This window comes from Ammospiza nelsoni, chromosome 32 (genome assembly GCF_027579445.1).
Source record: "Ammospiza nelsoni isolate bAmmNel1 chromosome 32, bAmmNel1.pri, whole genome shotgun sequence".
In the NCBI taxonomy this organism is placed as follows: Eukaryota; Metazoa; Chordata; class Aves; order Passeriformes; family Passerellidae; genus Ammospiza; species Ammospiza nelsoni.
This window is the reverse complement of record NC_080664.1, coordinates 764422-778585: the sequence shown is the minus strand read 5'-3', so window position 1 is coordinate 778585 and position 14164 is coordinate 764422. Positions and strand designations below refer to the sequence as shown.

The window sequence follows — 14164 nt, the reverse complement described above, 5'->3', positions numbered from 1 at the left end:
CCCCCCCGCCTCCTGCTTGGGCCGCGCCGGGGGTGGGGGGGGACCCCTTATGAGTGGGGGGGTCCGAACCAATTTTGGGCCTGGGGGGGGTCAAAATCCCTTTGGGTGCTGGGGTTGGGGTCGGGACCCCTATTTTGGGTCCTTGGTGGGGGCTCCAGGACCCCCTTTTGGGGGTTGAGAGGGCTCCAGGACCCCCCCATAGGTGTTGGGGGGACCCCAGACCCTTTTTGGGGTGCTGGGGTGGGGTCAGGACCCCATTTTGGGTTGGGTGGGGGGGATTCCAGGACCCCCTTCTGGATACTGGGGGGACCCCAGACCCAGTTTGGATGCTGGAGTGGGGTCAGGACCCCATTTTGGATACTGGGGAGGGCTCCAGGACCCCCCTTGGGGCCGCCCCCACGCCCAAATTCCGCCCCCTCCCCAAATTCCACCCCCTCATTTTCCCCCCCCTCCCCAATGGCCGGCGCGCGGCCGTGGTGGTGGCGACGGCGGCGTTTATTAATTAACTCATTAATTAATAATTAATTGCTCGTTAGCGGCGGCGGAGCGGGGGGGACACATGCGGGGGGGGGGGGGGGGCGGAGCTCTGCCAGCGGTGACCGAGGGGGGGACACGGAGGGGACACGGCGGGGACACGGGGGGGACACGGGGGGGGACACGGGGTACAAAAATACAAACACGGGGGGCGGGGCCAGGGCCGGAGTGGGAGGGGCCGGGGGCTGCGGGGGGGGGGGGTCCGGGCGTTCCCGAACATTCCTGAGCATTCCCGGGACATTCCCGAACATTCCCGGGGGGGGGCGGGGCATCCCGGGAATCCGGGAGGGCGGGCGGTGCTCGGGGAGGGGGGCAGTGGGTCCGGGGTTCTGGAACGTTCCCAAGGGTGGATCCGGGATTCTGGAACATTCCCAGATCCAGGATTCTTGAACATTCTGAGGGTGGATCTGGGATCTGGAACATTCCTGGGCTGGATCCTGGATTCTGGAACATTCCCAGATCCGGGATTCTGGAACATTCTCGCGGGTGGATCCAGGATTCTGGAACATTCCTGAATCTGGGATCCTGGAACATTCCCGGGGCCAGATCCACGATTCTGGAGCATTCCCAGGGCTGGATCCATGATTCTGGAACATTCCTGAAACTCAGTTTGGTGTCTTCCCTTGGAAGATCCCAAGGCTGGATTTGGGATCCTGGGACATTCCCAAGGCCAAAACCAGGATTCTGGAAGATTCCAAGCCTAGATCCAGGATTCTGGAGTATTCCCGGATCTGAGATTGGAACCATGGATTCCCCAAGCATTCCGGGGTTCCCGGGGCTCACTGGAGCTGGAGGGGGTGGCCGGACCAGGATGTGGGAGCATTCTGGAACATTCCGGAACATTCCCAAAGATTCCCAGCATTCCCGAGCACTCCCGGGATGTCGCAGGAACCGGGGACATTCCAGGGACACACCAGAGCTGGGGGGACACCAGAGAGGGATCCGTCCCTGTCCCCAGTGCCACCCCCGCCACTCTGGATGGGACCTCCCTGTCCCTGTCCCTGTCCCTGTCCCTGTCCCTGTCCCTGTCCCTGTCCCTCCTGTCCTTGTCCCCTCTCCTGTCCCCGTCCCCATCCCTGTCCCTGTCCTTGTCCCCATTCTTGTCCCCTCTCTTGTTCCTGTTCCTGACCCCTCTCCTGTCCCCGGGCTGGATGGGGACAGGGCACAGTGCCACCCTCACGGTGGCACCAGCCAGACCCCAAGGGGATCTGTCCCCCTGGCTGTCCCCAACATGTCCCCACGGATGTCCCCAGCGTGTCTCCCCAGCTGTCCCCAGTGCCACCGTCCCCGCCCCAGCCCCTCCCGAGCAGGAAAAGCGTTTTTAAAAATCCCAAAGGACTGAGCCCGGTGTGGGGGGCCGGGGGTGGCAGTGAGGGACCGGTGACACTGGGACAGAGGGGACAGCCCGGGGGGCTCCTGGCACGGCGGTGACACCAGGCCTGGCACAGCGGTCACACCAGTCCTGGCATGGCGGTGACACCGGGCCTGGCACAGGGGTGACACCGATCATGGCACAGTGGTGACACCAAGCCTGGCACAGGGGTGACACCAAGCCTGGCATGGCGGTGACACCAGGCCTGGCACAGGGGCGACACCGATCCGAGCCCGGCCCCGGGGGCTCCTGGCACAGATGGTTCTGAACTCGATGGCATCGAAGACAAGACGGTGTCACTGAGACGGTGTCACTCAGCTGGACAGGGACCTGCTGGGAGGGGACAGTCACCGCGGTGTCCCCAGCCCACTCCTGGGGTCTCCACCTCGCTTTTCCCGGTGTCCCCGCCCCTTTCCCGGTGTCCCCACCCCTTTCCCATCGACTCCTCCCTCTCCCAGTGTCCCCGCCCCTTTCCCGGTGTCCCCACCCCTTTCCCATCGACTCCTCCCTCTCCCGGTGTCCCCACCCCTTTCCCATCGACTCCTCCCTCTCCCGGTGTCCCCGCCCCTTTCCCGGTGTCCCCACCTGGCTCCTCCCCCCGCTAATCCACGTCCCCGTTCTCGCTGTGTGTCCCGGTGGTGGCCGCGGGCTCCTCGCACGGGGACAGCTCATCGATGGACGCCTGGTTGGTGATGCCTGGGGGACACGGGCAGGGTCACCGGGGACACCCCAGAACTCGTGTCCCCCCCAGGGCCACCTCCCCACGCAGTCCAGGTTGTGCCACCTGCACCGCGCTTGTGTCACCTCCTAGTCTGAGGACACTGGGACACAGCTGGCCCTGAGCAGTTTGTGGTGGTCCCCAGCCCCTCCTCAGTGGCCGTGGTGGCCATTGGTGGCTGTAGTGACCATGGTGGCCATTGGTGGTCATGGTGGCTGTAGTGACCATGGTGGCCATGGTGGCCATTGGTGGTCATAGTGGCTGTAGTGACCATGTTGGCTGTAGTGGCCATGGTGGCCATGGTGAATGTGGTGGTTGTGGTGGCCCGTAATGGCCATGGTGGCCATAGTGGCCATGGTGGCCATAATGGCTGTGATAGCCGTGGTGACCCATAATGTCTGTGATGGCCGTGGTGACCATAGTGGCCATGGTGGCTGTAGTGGCCCATAATGGCCATACTTGCCGTGGTGACCCATAATGGCTGTGGTGGCCATGGTGGCTATAGTGGTCATGGGGGCCTTGGTGGCCATGGTGGCCATTGGTGGCCGTAGTGGCCATGGTGGATGTGGTGGCTGTAGTGGCCATGGTGGCGCATAATGGCCATGGTGGCCGTCCCCTACCGCTGGCCGCCCTCTCCTTCCACTTCTGCTTGTTCTCCTGGATGTGCTTGGTCCAGGTGGAGCGGAACCCGGCCAGGTCGGCCTTGATGTCCTCCAGGTGCTCATCCAGGGACGGCTGCCGCCACTGGGAGCTGGGGGACAACGGGGACAGCTGGCAGCGGGCCAGGGCCACCACTGCCACCGCAGGGCACGAACCCTGGGGACAGGGACGCCCACCTGGGCTGCTGGGTGGCCGCGGGGTTGCCCTTGGCCTTGGAGCCGTCCTCGGGCAACGGCGTCACCAACTTCTCGGCCACGTCGGTGAGCACCGAGAACGTCGGCTCCACGATGAAGTCGATGAACCCTGGGGACAGGAGGGGACATGGCGCTGCTGGGGACACACCGGGGACAGCGTGGGGACAGCGAGGGGACGGGACGGGGACGGGACCTCGCCCGCACTCACCGATCTGCGACTGGGCCACCAGCGTGGAGGTGCGGTCGCAGAGGGGCGAGAAGGGCAGCCCCAGCTCGGCCTCCTTGTCCCCCTGGCAAGGCAAGGGACATCCGTGGTGTCCCCACGGGGTGTCCCCCACGTCCCCCCGCCCGGCCCCGGCCCTACCTGCCGGAAGAACTCCTCCATGAGCGCCTTGGTCCAGCGGCTGTGCACTGCCCACTGCTTGGTGGGGTGGCTGATGTCGGCCGCGTGCAGCAGCAGCGACAGCACCTTGGCCTTGTCCAGCCTGGGGACAAGAGCCCGGATTGTCCCCAGAGCCACCCCGCCACCCCTGGGGACACACCTGGCGCTGGCCACCGCCCCCACCCACCTCTCCAGCTGCTGCAGCGCCGTCTTCATGGACTTGACCTGCTGGAAGTGGCAGGACATGTCGGTGGCCAGGACCATCTCGATGACCAGCGCCCGCAGCTCGCTGAGGGGACAGAGGGGACACGGTCAGGGACAGCGAGGGGACAGGGTGGGGACAGCGAGGGGGCAGCGAGGGGACCTTACGCGAACTCGTCCTTGGTGAGGTTGACGAAGATGTTGAGCTCCTCGTCCTGCATCAGGCGGAACACGGCGCTGATGTGGTGGTTCTCCAGCACCGAGCGGTCGTTGTACAGGATGGCCGTGTCCGACCTGGGGACACCACGGGGACACCACGGGGACACCGTGGGGACACTGGGCACGGGGACAGGGCCCCCGCAGCAAGGGGTGGCCCTGGGTGGCAGCACGGCTGTGTCCCGGCTGGGTTGGTGGCCATGAGCGTTCCGCAGGTGTCACCATGGTGTCCCCAGGATGGCTCTGCAGCCATGCCTGGGACATGCCGTGCCACCCACACTGTGCCACCCAAGCCATGCCGTGTCACCTGTGCCATGCCATGTCACCTGTGCCATGCTGTGCCATGCTGTGTCAGGTGTGCCATGCTGTGCTACATCTGCCGTGTCACCCATGCCATCCTGTGCCACCTGTGCCATGCCATATTGTGCCACCCATGCTGTGCCATGCTATGCCACGTCTGTTGTGCCACCTGTGCTGTGCCACCCATGCCATGCTGTGACACCTGTGCCACGCCATGTCCCCCGTGCCATGCTGTGCCACTCACGCCGTGCTGTGTCACCTGTGGCATGCCACCCCTACTGTGCTGTGTCACCATGCTGTGCCATGTCCCTGTGCCATGCCATGTCCCCCATGTCACGCTGTGTCCCAGTGCCATGCTCTATCCCTGCCATGCCATGCCATCTGTGCCATGCCGTGTCCCTGTGCCATGCTGTGCAACCCATGCCATGCCGTGTCCCCGTCCCCGTGCCCTCACTTGGTCTGGATGTGGAAGCTGTTCGTTGTCCCTGTGTGCTCGAAGTCGTGGATGGCGGCGGCGAAGACGATGGCCAGGAGCTCGATCTCGGACAGGCAGTGCTGGGGACAGGGACGGTGACAGGGACAGGGACGGTGACAGGGACAGGGACAGGGACAGGGACAGGGACAGGGACAGGGACAAGGGCGGGGACAGGGACGGGGACAGGGACAGGGACGGTGACAGGGACAGGGACAGGGACGGGGACAGGGACGGTGACAGGGACAGGGACAGGGACAGGGATGGGGACAGGGACGGGGATGGGACAGGGAAAGCGAGTCAGGGACAAGGATGGGGACAGGGCCACCTCCACCATGAGTGTGACACCCCAGGTGTGCCATGACAACCACGTGGGGACAACGGGCAGCATGCGCGCCAGGTGCCATCCCACATGTGACAGTCAGATGGGGACAGTGGGGCACAGATGTGTGCCAGGCGCCACCAGGCATGTGACAACTGTGTAGGGACAGTGGGGCACAGACATATGCCAGGTGCCACCCCATTTGTGACAGCCGGATGGGGACAGTGGGCACAGACATATGCCAGGTGCCACCACACATGTGACAGTTGTGCTGGGGACAATGGGGCACAGACGTGCAAGGTGCCACCCCATTTGTGACAGCCAGATGGGGACAATTGGCACAGACATGTGCCAGGTGCCACCCCACATGTGACAACTGTGCACAGACCCATTCCAGGTGCCACCCATGCGTGTCCCCAGTGCCACCCTGGGGACATTCCCATGGCAAAGAGCAGCACCGGGCCATGGGGACAGGCGGGTTGCGCGGTGCCACCCTTGGGGACAGCCCCGTGTCCCCGTGTCCCCGTGTCCCCGTACCAGCATGCCGGTGCGCAGCAGGAAGCAGTGCACGGTCTGGGTGACGTCGGCCGCGTGCACCTGGTTGTGGTAGGGGTTCCGGAACTTTCCGTAGCCGCCTTCCAGCGCCTCCAGCAGCGACGTCAGGAACGCGCCGGGGATCTGTGGGGACATCGCGGTGACAGGGGGGGGACAGTCCCCGAGGGGCAGCTCGGGGGTCCTGGAGGGGAGTTGGGGGGTCCTGGGGTGGGTTTTGGGGGTGTTTTGGGGTTTTTTGGGGGGTGTTTTGGAGGATTTTGGATGTTGGGTCACAGCTTGAAGCGGCTGTTGAGGTTGTGAGGGGGATTTTGGGGGTATTTTTGGGGTATTTTGGGGCTCCATTCCCACCTTGAAGCGGCTGTTGATGTTGTGGAGGTTATTTTGGGATATTTTGGGGGTATTTTTGGGGTATTTTGGGGCTCCATTCCCACCTTGAAGCAGCTGTTGATGTTGTGGGGGGTATTTTGGGATATTTTGGGGTATTTTTGGGGTGTTTTGGGGCTCCATCCCCACCTTGAAGCGGCTGTTGAGGTTGTGGCGGGTGAAGAGCTCGAACACCACCGTGCGCAGCGAGTGCTCCTCGGCCGCGCGGTGCAGCGAGAACACGTCAAAGCACCACTGGTCCAGGCCCTGGGGGACACGGGGACACCGCTGGGGACACCGGGGGACACGGGGGAGCCGGGGAATTCCAGGGGTGCCCAGCAATTCCGGGAATGCCCAGCAATTCCCAGTAAAGCCCCAGTGAAGTCCGTAATTCCCATTTATTCCCATTTATTCCCACTTATTCCTGGTTATTCCAATTGATTCCCAATGATTCCCATTGATTCCCAGATATCCCCATTAATTCCCAAATTCCCAGTAATTCCCAGAGATTTCCATTGATTCCCAGAGATTCCCAGAGATTCCCATTGATTCCCATTGATTCCCATTGATTCCCAGTTATTCCCATTGATTTCCAGATATCCCATTGATATCCCATTGATATCCCATTGATTCCCAGTTATTCCCATTGATTCCCAGTTATTCCCATTGATTTCCAGATATTCCATTGATATCCCATTGATATTCCATTGATATCCCATTGATTCCCATTGGTTCCCATTGATTCCTGTTGATTCCCAGTTATTCCCATTGATTCCCATTGATATCCCATCGATTCCCAGTTATTCCCAGTGCCTCCCATTGGTTCCCAGTGCCTCCCAGTGGCTCCCAGCAGCCCCCCTTGGTTTTGTTTTTTTTGGGGGATTTTTTGGAGGTTTATTTTTTGGTACCTTCAGGCAGTTGAGGACGGAGGAGGAGTAGCTCGGCCCCACGGCCGTGTACATCCGGCGGAACATCCTGGGGGGAGGCAGGGCTGGGGGGCCTGGGGGGCTTGGGACACCCCTGGGGACCCCCAAGGACTGGGGACCCACCTGAGGGCTGGGGACACCCCTGGGGACACCCCTGGGACTGGGGACAGAGCTGGGGACACACCTGGGGACCCCTCGGGGCTCCCCTGGGGATCCACCTTGATTCTAGGGACCCTCTTGGGTTTTGGGGACCACCTGAGGGCTGGGGACAGTCTCTGGGTTTGGGGGACCCCTCTGCTCTCAGCTCATCTCCCATACTGTCACATCCCTCCCAAGAAGTTCTGTCCCCACTGTGTCCCCTCCGTGCCCTGCTCAGTGTGTCCTTGTGTCCCCCATGCCCTCCTTGGTGTGTCCCCGTCCCCCCTGTGCCCTCTTGTCCCCACTGTGTCCCCCTCAGTGTGTCCCTGTCCCCTCTGCACCCTCCCTGTCCCCTCTGTGCCCTCCTTGATGTGTCCCTGTCCCCTCTGTGCCATCCTCAGGGTGTCCCTGTCCCCTCTGTGCCCATCTCGGAGTGTCCCTGTCCCCTCTGTGCCTTGCTCAGCGCGTCCCCCACACCCCCCTCACCGTGTCCCCGTCCCCCCCAACGCCCCCCTCGCCATGTCCCCATCCCCGCGTCCCCTCTGTCACCTCTCCACGAAGATGCCGGCCTGCACGGCGTGCACGATGCTGCGGAATTTGGGTTTCTCCTCGGCGCGGCGGCCCTTGGCCCGCGCCTGCTGCGTGAAGGTGGCGGCGAGCCAGTCGCGCACCTCGGAGGGCACGGCCGCGTCCGAGCCCATGTCCCGCAGCTCGTCCTCCGTGTCCAGCACCTGCCTGGGGGCACGGCGGCACTCAGCGCTGCCGTGCCCACCCCCGGCTGTCCCCCGGTGTCCCCTGGGTGTCCCCTGCCCACCTGGTCTCGTCGATGCACACGGCCTCGAGCAGCGACGCCGCGTACTCCAGGTTGCGCTTCAGCTCCTCCACGTTCACCTCGCCCGCCTCGAGCTGCTTGAGCAGGAAACGGAGCCTGGGGGGCACCGGGGGCGCCCCCGGCATGGGGGGGACAGGGTTAGGGACAGGGAGGGACAGGGGGCACCCCCGGGATGGGGGGACAGGGTTAGGGACAGTCAGGAACAGGGGGGACAGGGTTAGGGACAGCCGAAATGGGGTGGGACAGCGTTAGGGACAGGGAGGGACAGGGGGACACCCCCGGAATGGGGGGACAGGGTTAGGGAGCCCCGGCATGGGGGGCACAGGGTTAGGGACAACCAGGGACAGGGGGCACAGGGTTAGGGACCCCCGGAATGGGGTCACAGGGTTAGGGACAGGGGGGCACCCTCAGAATGGGGGGGGACAGGGTTAGGGACACCCAGGGACGGAGAGGCATGGGGGGCACCCCTGGAACAGGGCGGGACCGCCAGGGACAGCCAGGGACAAGGGGACACCCCCGGATTGGGGGGACAGGGTTAGGGACCCCCAGAACGGGGGGCACAGGTTAGGGACAGGGAGGGACAGGGGGCACCCCTGGGATGGGGGGACAGGGTTAGGGAGCCCCGGCATGGGGGGGACAGGGTTAGGGACAGTCAGGGACAGGGGGGACAGGGTTAGGGACCCCCGGAACGGGGGGCACAGGGTTAAGGACAGCCAGGGACAGAGGGGACAGCGGGGACCCCCAGCAATGGGGGGGACAGGGTTAGGGACACCCAGGGACAGCAGGGACACAGGGTTAGGGACACCCGGGGACAGATGGGACCCCTGGCACGCGGGGGGGGGGACAGAGGGTTAGGGACCCCCAGGGACAGCCCCAGGGTGGGGACAGGGTGGCATTGACTCCCCCAGGAGAGCGGGGACAGCCCCCCCCAGGTTGGGGACAGGAGGGGGTCACAGGAAGGGGACAGGGAATTGGGAGATTCCTGTCTGGGGAGTGCCATGCCCATGGCACCACGACATGGGGTGGCACAGGTGGCACAGGGTGATACAGGTGGCATGGGGTGATACAGGTGGCATGGGGCGGCACAGTTGGCATGGGGTGGCACAGGTGGCAGAGGGTGATATAGGTGGCACAGGTGGCATGGGGTGGCGCAGGTGGCACAGGGTGATACAGGTGGCACGGGGGGTGGCACAGATGGCACGGGGGGGGCCCAGGGTGGTGACAGCGTGGGGACACGGGCGCTGCCACCGTGCCAGCACAAGGACACCGCTGTGGCCACCACAGCCACCGGAGCCACGCGCTGGGGAGGGGCCACCACGTCCCCCGGTCACGGCGACAGTGACGGTGACAGCGACAGCGAGGGGGGCCGGGGGGGGCACAGACGTCACCAGCGCCGCTGTGACCTTGGGGACGGCGATTGTCACCTTCCCGCGCCCCGCCACCCCCGTGGGGACCCTCAGAGACCCCCCTTGGGGACAGCCATCCCCTGAGCCCGCCGTGTCACTCGTGGGGACAAGGGACAGGGTCTGGCTGCGCCACCCCGCTAAGTGCCACCCCCTGGGCCACCTGCCACCACCTGGTGACCCCCACGTCCCCAGGGGTGACAGGGTGGCCTCGGGGACCCCCGGCACTGTCACCCCTGGGAATGGTGGGGTGGGGACACTGGGGGGGCTCAGGAGGGGACAGCCCCCACTTTGGGGAGGCACCTGTGGGAGCGACACATGGGGACACACGTGTGACAGCCCGGGCGTGCCACAACCCCCCGCGCACACGCGTGTGTCACCCCCACAGTGTCACCCCCACAGTGTCACCCCCTTGTCCCCGGGCACGCTCAGGTGTGTCACACGCGGCCCAGGTGTGTCCCACGCGCGCGCCCCGCCCCGCCCGTGCCCTCCCCGTGTCCCACACGTGTCCCCACGCGTGTCCCCACGCACGTGGCGCCCCCCGGGCCGCCCCCGCCCCACGGGGACCCCCCCCGGGCTCCGCACGTGCCGCAGGTGGGCGCGGGGCACGTGAGCGCCTGGCACAGGTGAGGGGGTGGCACCCCCGGCACCCCCCCCCCGAGGGCAGCGGTGGCACGGGGGTGGCACCTGCGGCACCTGCGCTGTCCCCGCAGGGCTGGGGACACCCCGGGGCCGCTGTCACCCCGCGGTGACACCCCCGGAGTGGCACACCAGGGGAGGGGACCCCGAGTCGGTCCCCAAAGGGGCCCAAAGGAGGCTTGGGGACACCCCGAGGGTCCCTGGGGACACCCCGAGGGTCCCTGGGGGCTTTTTGGGGTGAGGGTCTTTGAGGGGAATGGGGTGCCCAGAGTGGGGGGTCAGGGCTTGGTTGGGGTGGGATCCTCGGATGGGTCAGGGGTCTCGGTTTGGGGCTTGGGAGTCCCAATTTGGGGTTTAAAGGTCCCGGTTTGGGGGTCCCGGTTTGGGGTTTGGGGATCCCAATTTGCCGTTCAAGGGTCCCGGTTTGGGGTTTGAGGTATCCCAGTTTGGGGGTCCCAGTTTGGGGTTTGGGGGTCCCAGTTTGGGGTTTGGGGGTCCCAGTTTGGGGGTCCCAGTTTGGGGTTTAAAGGTCCCGGTTTGGGGGTCCCAGTTTGGGGTTTGGGGGTTCCAGTTTGGGGTTTGGGGGTCCCAGTTTGTGGTTCGGGGGTCCTGCTCTGGGGGGGATGTCTCTCTTTTGGGGGGATCTCTCTTTGGGGGTCCCCCCGGGGCTCTCTTTGGGGTTGGGGTCTCTCTCTGGGGTCTGGGGTCTCTCGTTGGGTCTGGGGTCTCCTCTGGGGTTTGGGGTCTCTCTTTGGGTTCAGGGTCTCTCTCTTTGGGTCTGGGGTCTCTCTCTGTGTTTGGGGGTCTCCCTTTGGGGTCTGGGGTCCCTCTTTGGGGTTGGACTCTCTCCCTTTGGGTTCGGGTTCTCTCTCTTTGGGGGCGTCTCTCTCTGGGTCTGGGGGCTCCCTTTTGGGTCTGGGGTCTCTCTGGGTGGGGGTCCCGCGGCCGGGGGGGGTCACTCACAGCGCCCGCAGCTTGACCCAGACCTTCCTGCCGGGCACGGCCCTGGCGTCCAGCGGGGACGGGCACCCCCCGGCCGCGTCCAGCGCCGGCCGCTCCCGCTCCAGCCCCGGGAGGCTCCGCGGCGGCTCCATCGCCCCTGGGCACGATGGAGCCGCCGGTACCCCCCGGTACCGGTACCCCCCGGTACCTCCCGGTAGCCCCTCGGTCCCTCTGGTATCCCCTGGGCTCCTTCCCGGTCCCTCCGGTATCCCCCGGCTCCTTCCCGTAGCCCCCCGGTCCCTCCGGTAGCCCCCGGCTCTTTCCCGGTCCCTCCGGTAGCCCCTCGGTTCCTCCGGTATCCCCCGGCTCCTTCCCGTAGCCCCCCGGTCCCTCCGGTAGCCCCCGGTCCCTCCCGGTGCTTTCCGTAACCCCCCGGTCCCTCCGGTAGCCCCCGCTCCTTCCCGGTATCCCCGGCTCCTTCCCGCAGCCCGCCGGTTCCTCCCGGTAGCCCCCGCTTCTTCCCGGTTCCTCCCGGTCCCTCCCGGTCCCTCCCGTCCCCCCCGCGCCTCCCCCGGCCCCGTTCGCCGGTGCCTCCCGTACCCCCGGAGCTGCCCCCGGGCCCCGTTCTCCGGTGCCTCCTGCGGGCCCCGGTAGCGGCCGCAGCCCCGGCGGGCGCCCCCCCGGCCCGGCCTCCCCCCGCCCCCCGGTAGCCGGCGGCTGCGCAGGCAGCACCGGAGCCAAGATGGATCCGGGCACCGGGGGTGGGAGCGGCGGCACGGGAGAACCGGGAGGGAGAGGCCGGGAACGGAGAAGCGGGAGGGAGAGCCGAGAATGGGGAAACCGGGAGGGGAGAACCGGGAGGGAGAGCCGGGAACGGAGGACGGGGATGGGGGAACAGGGAGGGGAGAACCGGGAACGGAGAACCGGGGAGGGAGAACCGGGAACGGAGAACCGGGGAGGGAGAACCGGAGGGAAGCGGGGGAGAAGGAGCGGGGATGGCAGCGCCGGCACCGGGGATGCTGCGCGCTCCTACCGGGGGATGCTCGGCCGGTGCCGCCGGTGCCGCCGGTGTCGCCCAGCCCCGGTGTCGCCGCTCGCGGTGCCCGCGGCCGCCGGCGCTGCCTCCGCCGCCCGGGGCTCGCCGCAACTTTCCCCGAGGCGGCCCCGGCACCGGCACCGGCACCGGCGGGCGGGGCGGGGCGGGGGGAGCCGGGGGCGGGGGCCGGGACCGGGGGGGTCCGCCCAGCCCCGCGCGGCGCCGGGACCCCCGGGGGAACGGGGGAGGGGGCGATGCCCCGGGACCCCCCCCGAGAGACCCCCGGAACCCCCCCGAGAGACCCCCGGGGGAACGGGGGAGGGGGCGATGCCCCGGGACCCCCCCCGAGAGACCCCCGGGACCCCCAGGGGAACGCGGGGGAGGGGGCGATGCCCCGGACCCCCCCCCAAGGAAGGGAGGGACCCCCGATCCCCCAGAGCGACCCCCGGGACCCCCCCAAGGGACCCCCAGGATCCCCCCGGGGTTGTGCCCCAACCGGGGGGACCCCAAAACCTCCTGAAGATGGGGGGGGGGGGTCAGGACCCCCGGGATCCGCGGGGCAAATGGGGAAGGGGAGATGCCCCGGGACCCCCGGGGGGGTTGTGGGGGCGCCCCTGGGTTTGGGAGGGGTCAGAGCCCCCCGCGACCCCCCCTGTGCGACCCCCGGCCCCGTCCATCCCCGGCTGGGTCCCGCTGTGTCCCCTTTGTGTCCCCGCTGTCCCCTCCCCTGGGGGGTCAGCAGCCCCCTCCCCATTATTGTGGGTCCTCACCTGGGCTGGGGGGAGCACCTGGAGCTGGAGGGGACCCCCCCACACCCCCCGCCCCCCACTCTGAGCGCCCCCAGACCCTCCCTGGAGCCCCTCGGGGGCGCTGCTGGACCGGGGGGCTCAGGGGTGACCCGGGGGGGCTCAGGGGTGACCCGGGGGGGTCTCGGGGCTGACCCAGGGGGGGCTCAGGGCTGACCCGGGGGGCTCAGGGGTGACCCGGGGGGGGCTCAGGGCTGACCCGGGGGGGGCTCAGGGCTGACCCAGGGGGGGCTCAGGGGTGACCCGGGGGGCTCAGGGGTGACCCGGGGGGGGCTCAGGGCTGACCCGGGGGGGGCTCAGGGGTGACTCGGGGGGCTCAGGGCTGACCCGGGGGGCTCAGGGGTGACTCGGGGGGCTCAGGGCTGACCCAGGGGGGGCTCAGGGGTGACTCGGGGGGCTCAGGGGTGACTCGGGGGGGGTCTCGGGGCTAGGTCAGGGGGGGTTTTGGGGTGCGGCGACCTCAGGACCGTTCCGGGGGGGTCTCACAGATGGTCCGGGGGGGTCTCAGGGATGATTGGGGGGGGGGTCTCAGGCAGGTTCAGGGAGGGTTTTGGGGTGCGGGAACCTCAGGGATGGCACCGGGGGGGTTTCAAAGATGGTCTGGGGGGTCTTGGGCCGCCCCGGGGGGGTCTCAGCCTGACCCGGGGGGGTTTGGGGGTGCGGGGATCTCAGGACCCTTCCAGGGGGGTCTCACAGATGGTCTGGGGGGGTCTCGGGGTTGACCCGGGGGGGTCTCAGGGCCGGTCCAGGGGGGTTTGGGGGTGCAGGGGCCTCAGGACCGGCCCGGGGGGGTCTCAGGGCTGACCGGGGGGGTCTCACAGATGGTCGGGGGGGGTCATGGGGACGGCCCGGGGGGGTCTCAGGCTGGCCTGGGGGGGATTTGGGGTACAGGAACCTGAGGGATGGCCCAGGGGGGGTCTCAAGGCTGACTGGGGGGGGGTCTCAGAGATGGTCTGGGAGGGGTCTTGGGCGGGCCCGGGGGAATTTTTGGGGTCCGAGGACCTCGGGGTCGGCCCGGGGGGGGGTCTCAGACTGGTCTGGGGAGGGGTCTCAGCCATCCCCGGGGGGGTTTCGGGGTTCGGGGACCCCATGGCTGACCTGGGGAGGGTCTCGGGGCTGACTGGGGAGGGGTCTCAGCCATCCTCGGGGGGGG

At 67.3% G+C, this 14164-nt stretch overlaps 1 protein-coding gene across 2 annotated transcripts; it reads right to left on the bottom strand.

Annotated features, from left to right (window-relative positions):
- Positions 1-1626: 1626 nt before the first annotated feature.
- Positions 1627-12342, bottom strand: PDE1B (phosphodiesterase 1B). 2 transcript variants are annotated; one of them, XM_059491267.1, is made up of 16 exons: positions 12203-12342; positions 11191-11326; positions 8168-8281; positions 7903-8088; positions 7198-7264; positions 6440-6556; positions 5909-6049; positions 5032-5132; positions 4230-4355; positions 4048-4149; positions 3843-3963; positions 3687-3768; positions 3461-3587; positions 3245-3375; positions 2492-2602; positions 1627-2236 (listed from the first exon to the last, which is right to left on the bottom strand). In XM_059491267.1, exons 2-15 carry the CDS (start codon positions 11319-11321, stop codon positions 2508-2510), a joined length of 1641 nt encoding a protein of 546 aa, XP_059347250.1. In that variant the 5' UTR covers positions 11322-11326; positions 12203-12342; the 3' UTR covers positions 1627-2236; positions 2492-2507. The 2 variants fall into 2 exon arrangements, with proteins under 2 accessions (XP_059347250.1, XP_059347251.1); XM_059491268.1 differs by lacking the exon at positions 12203-12342 and adding an exon at positions 11770-11836.
- Positions 12343-14164: the final 1822 nt, after the last annotated feature.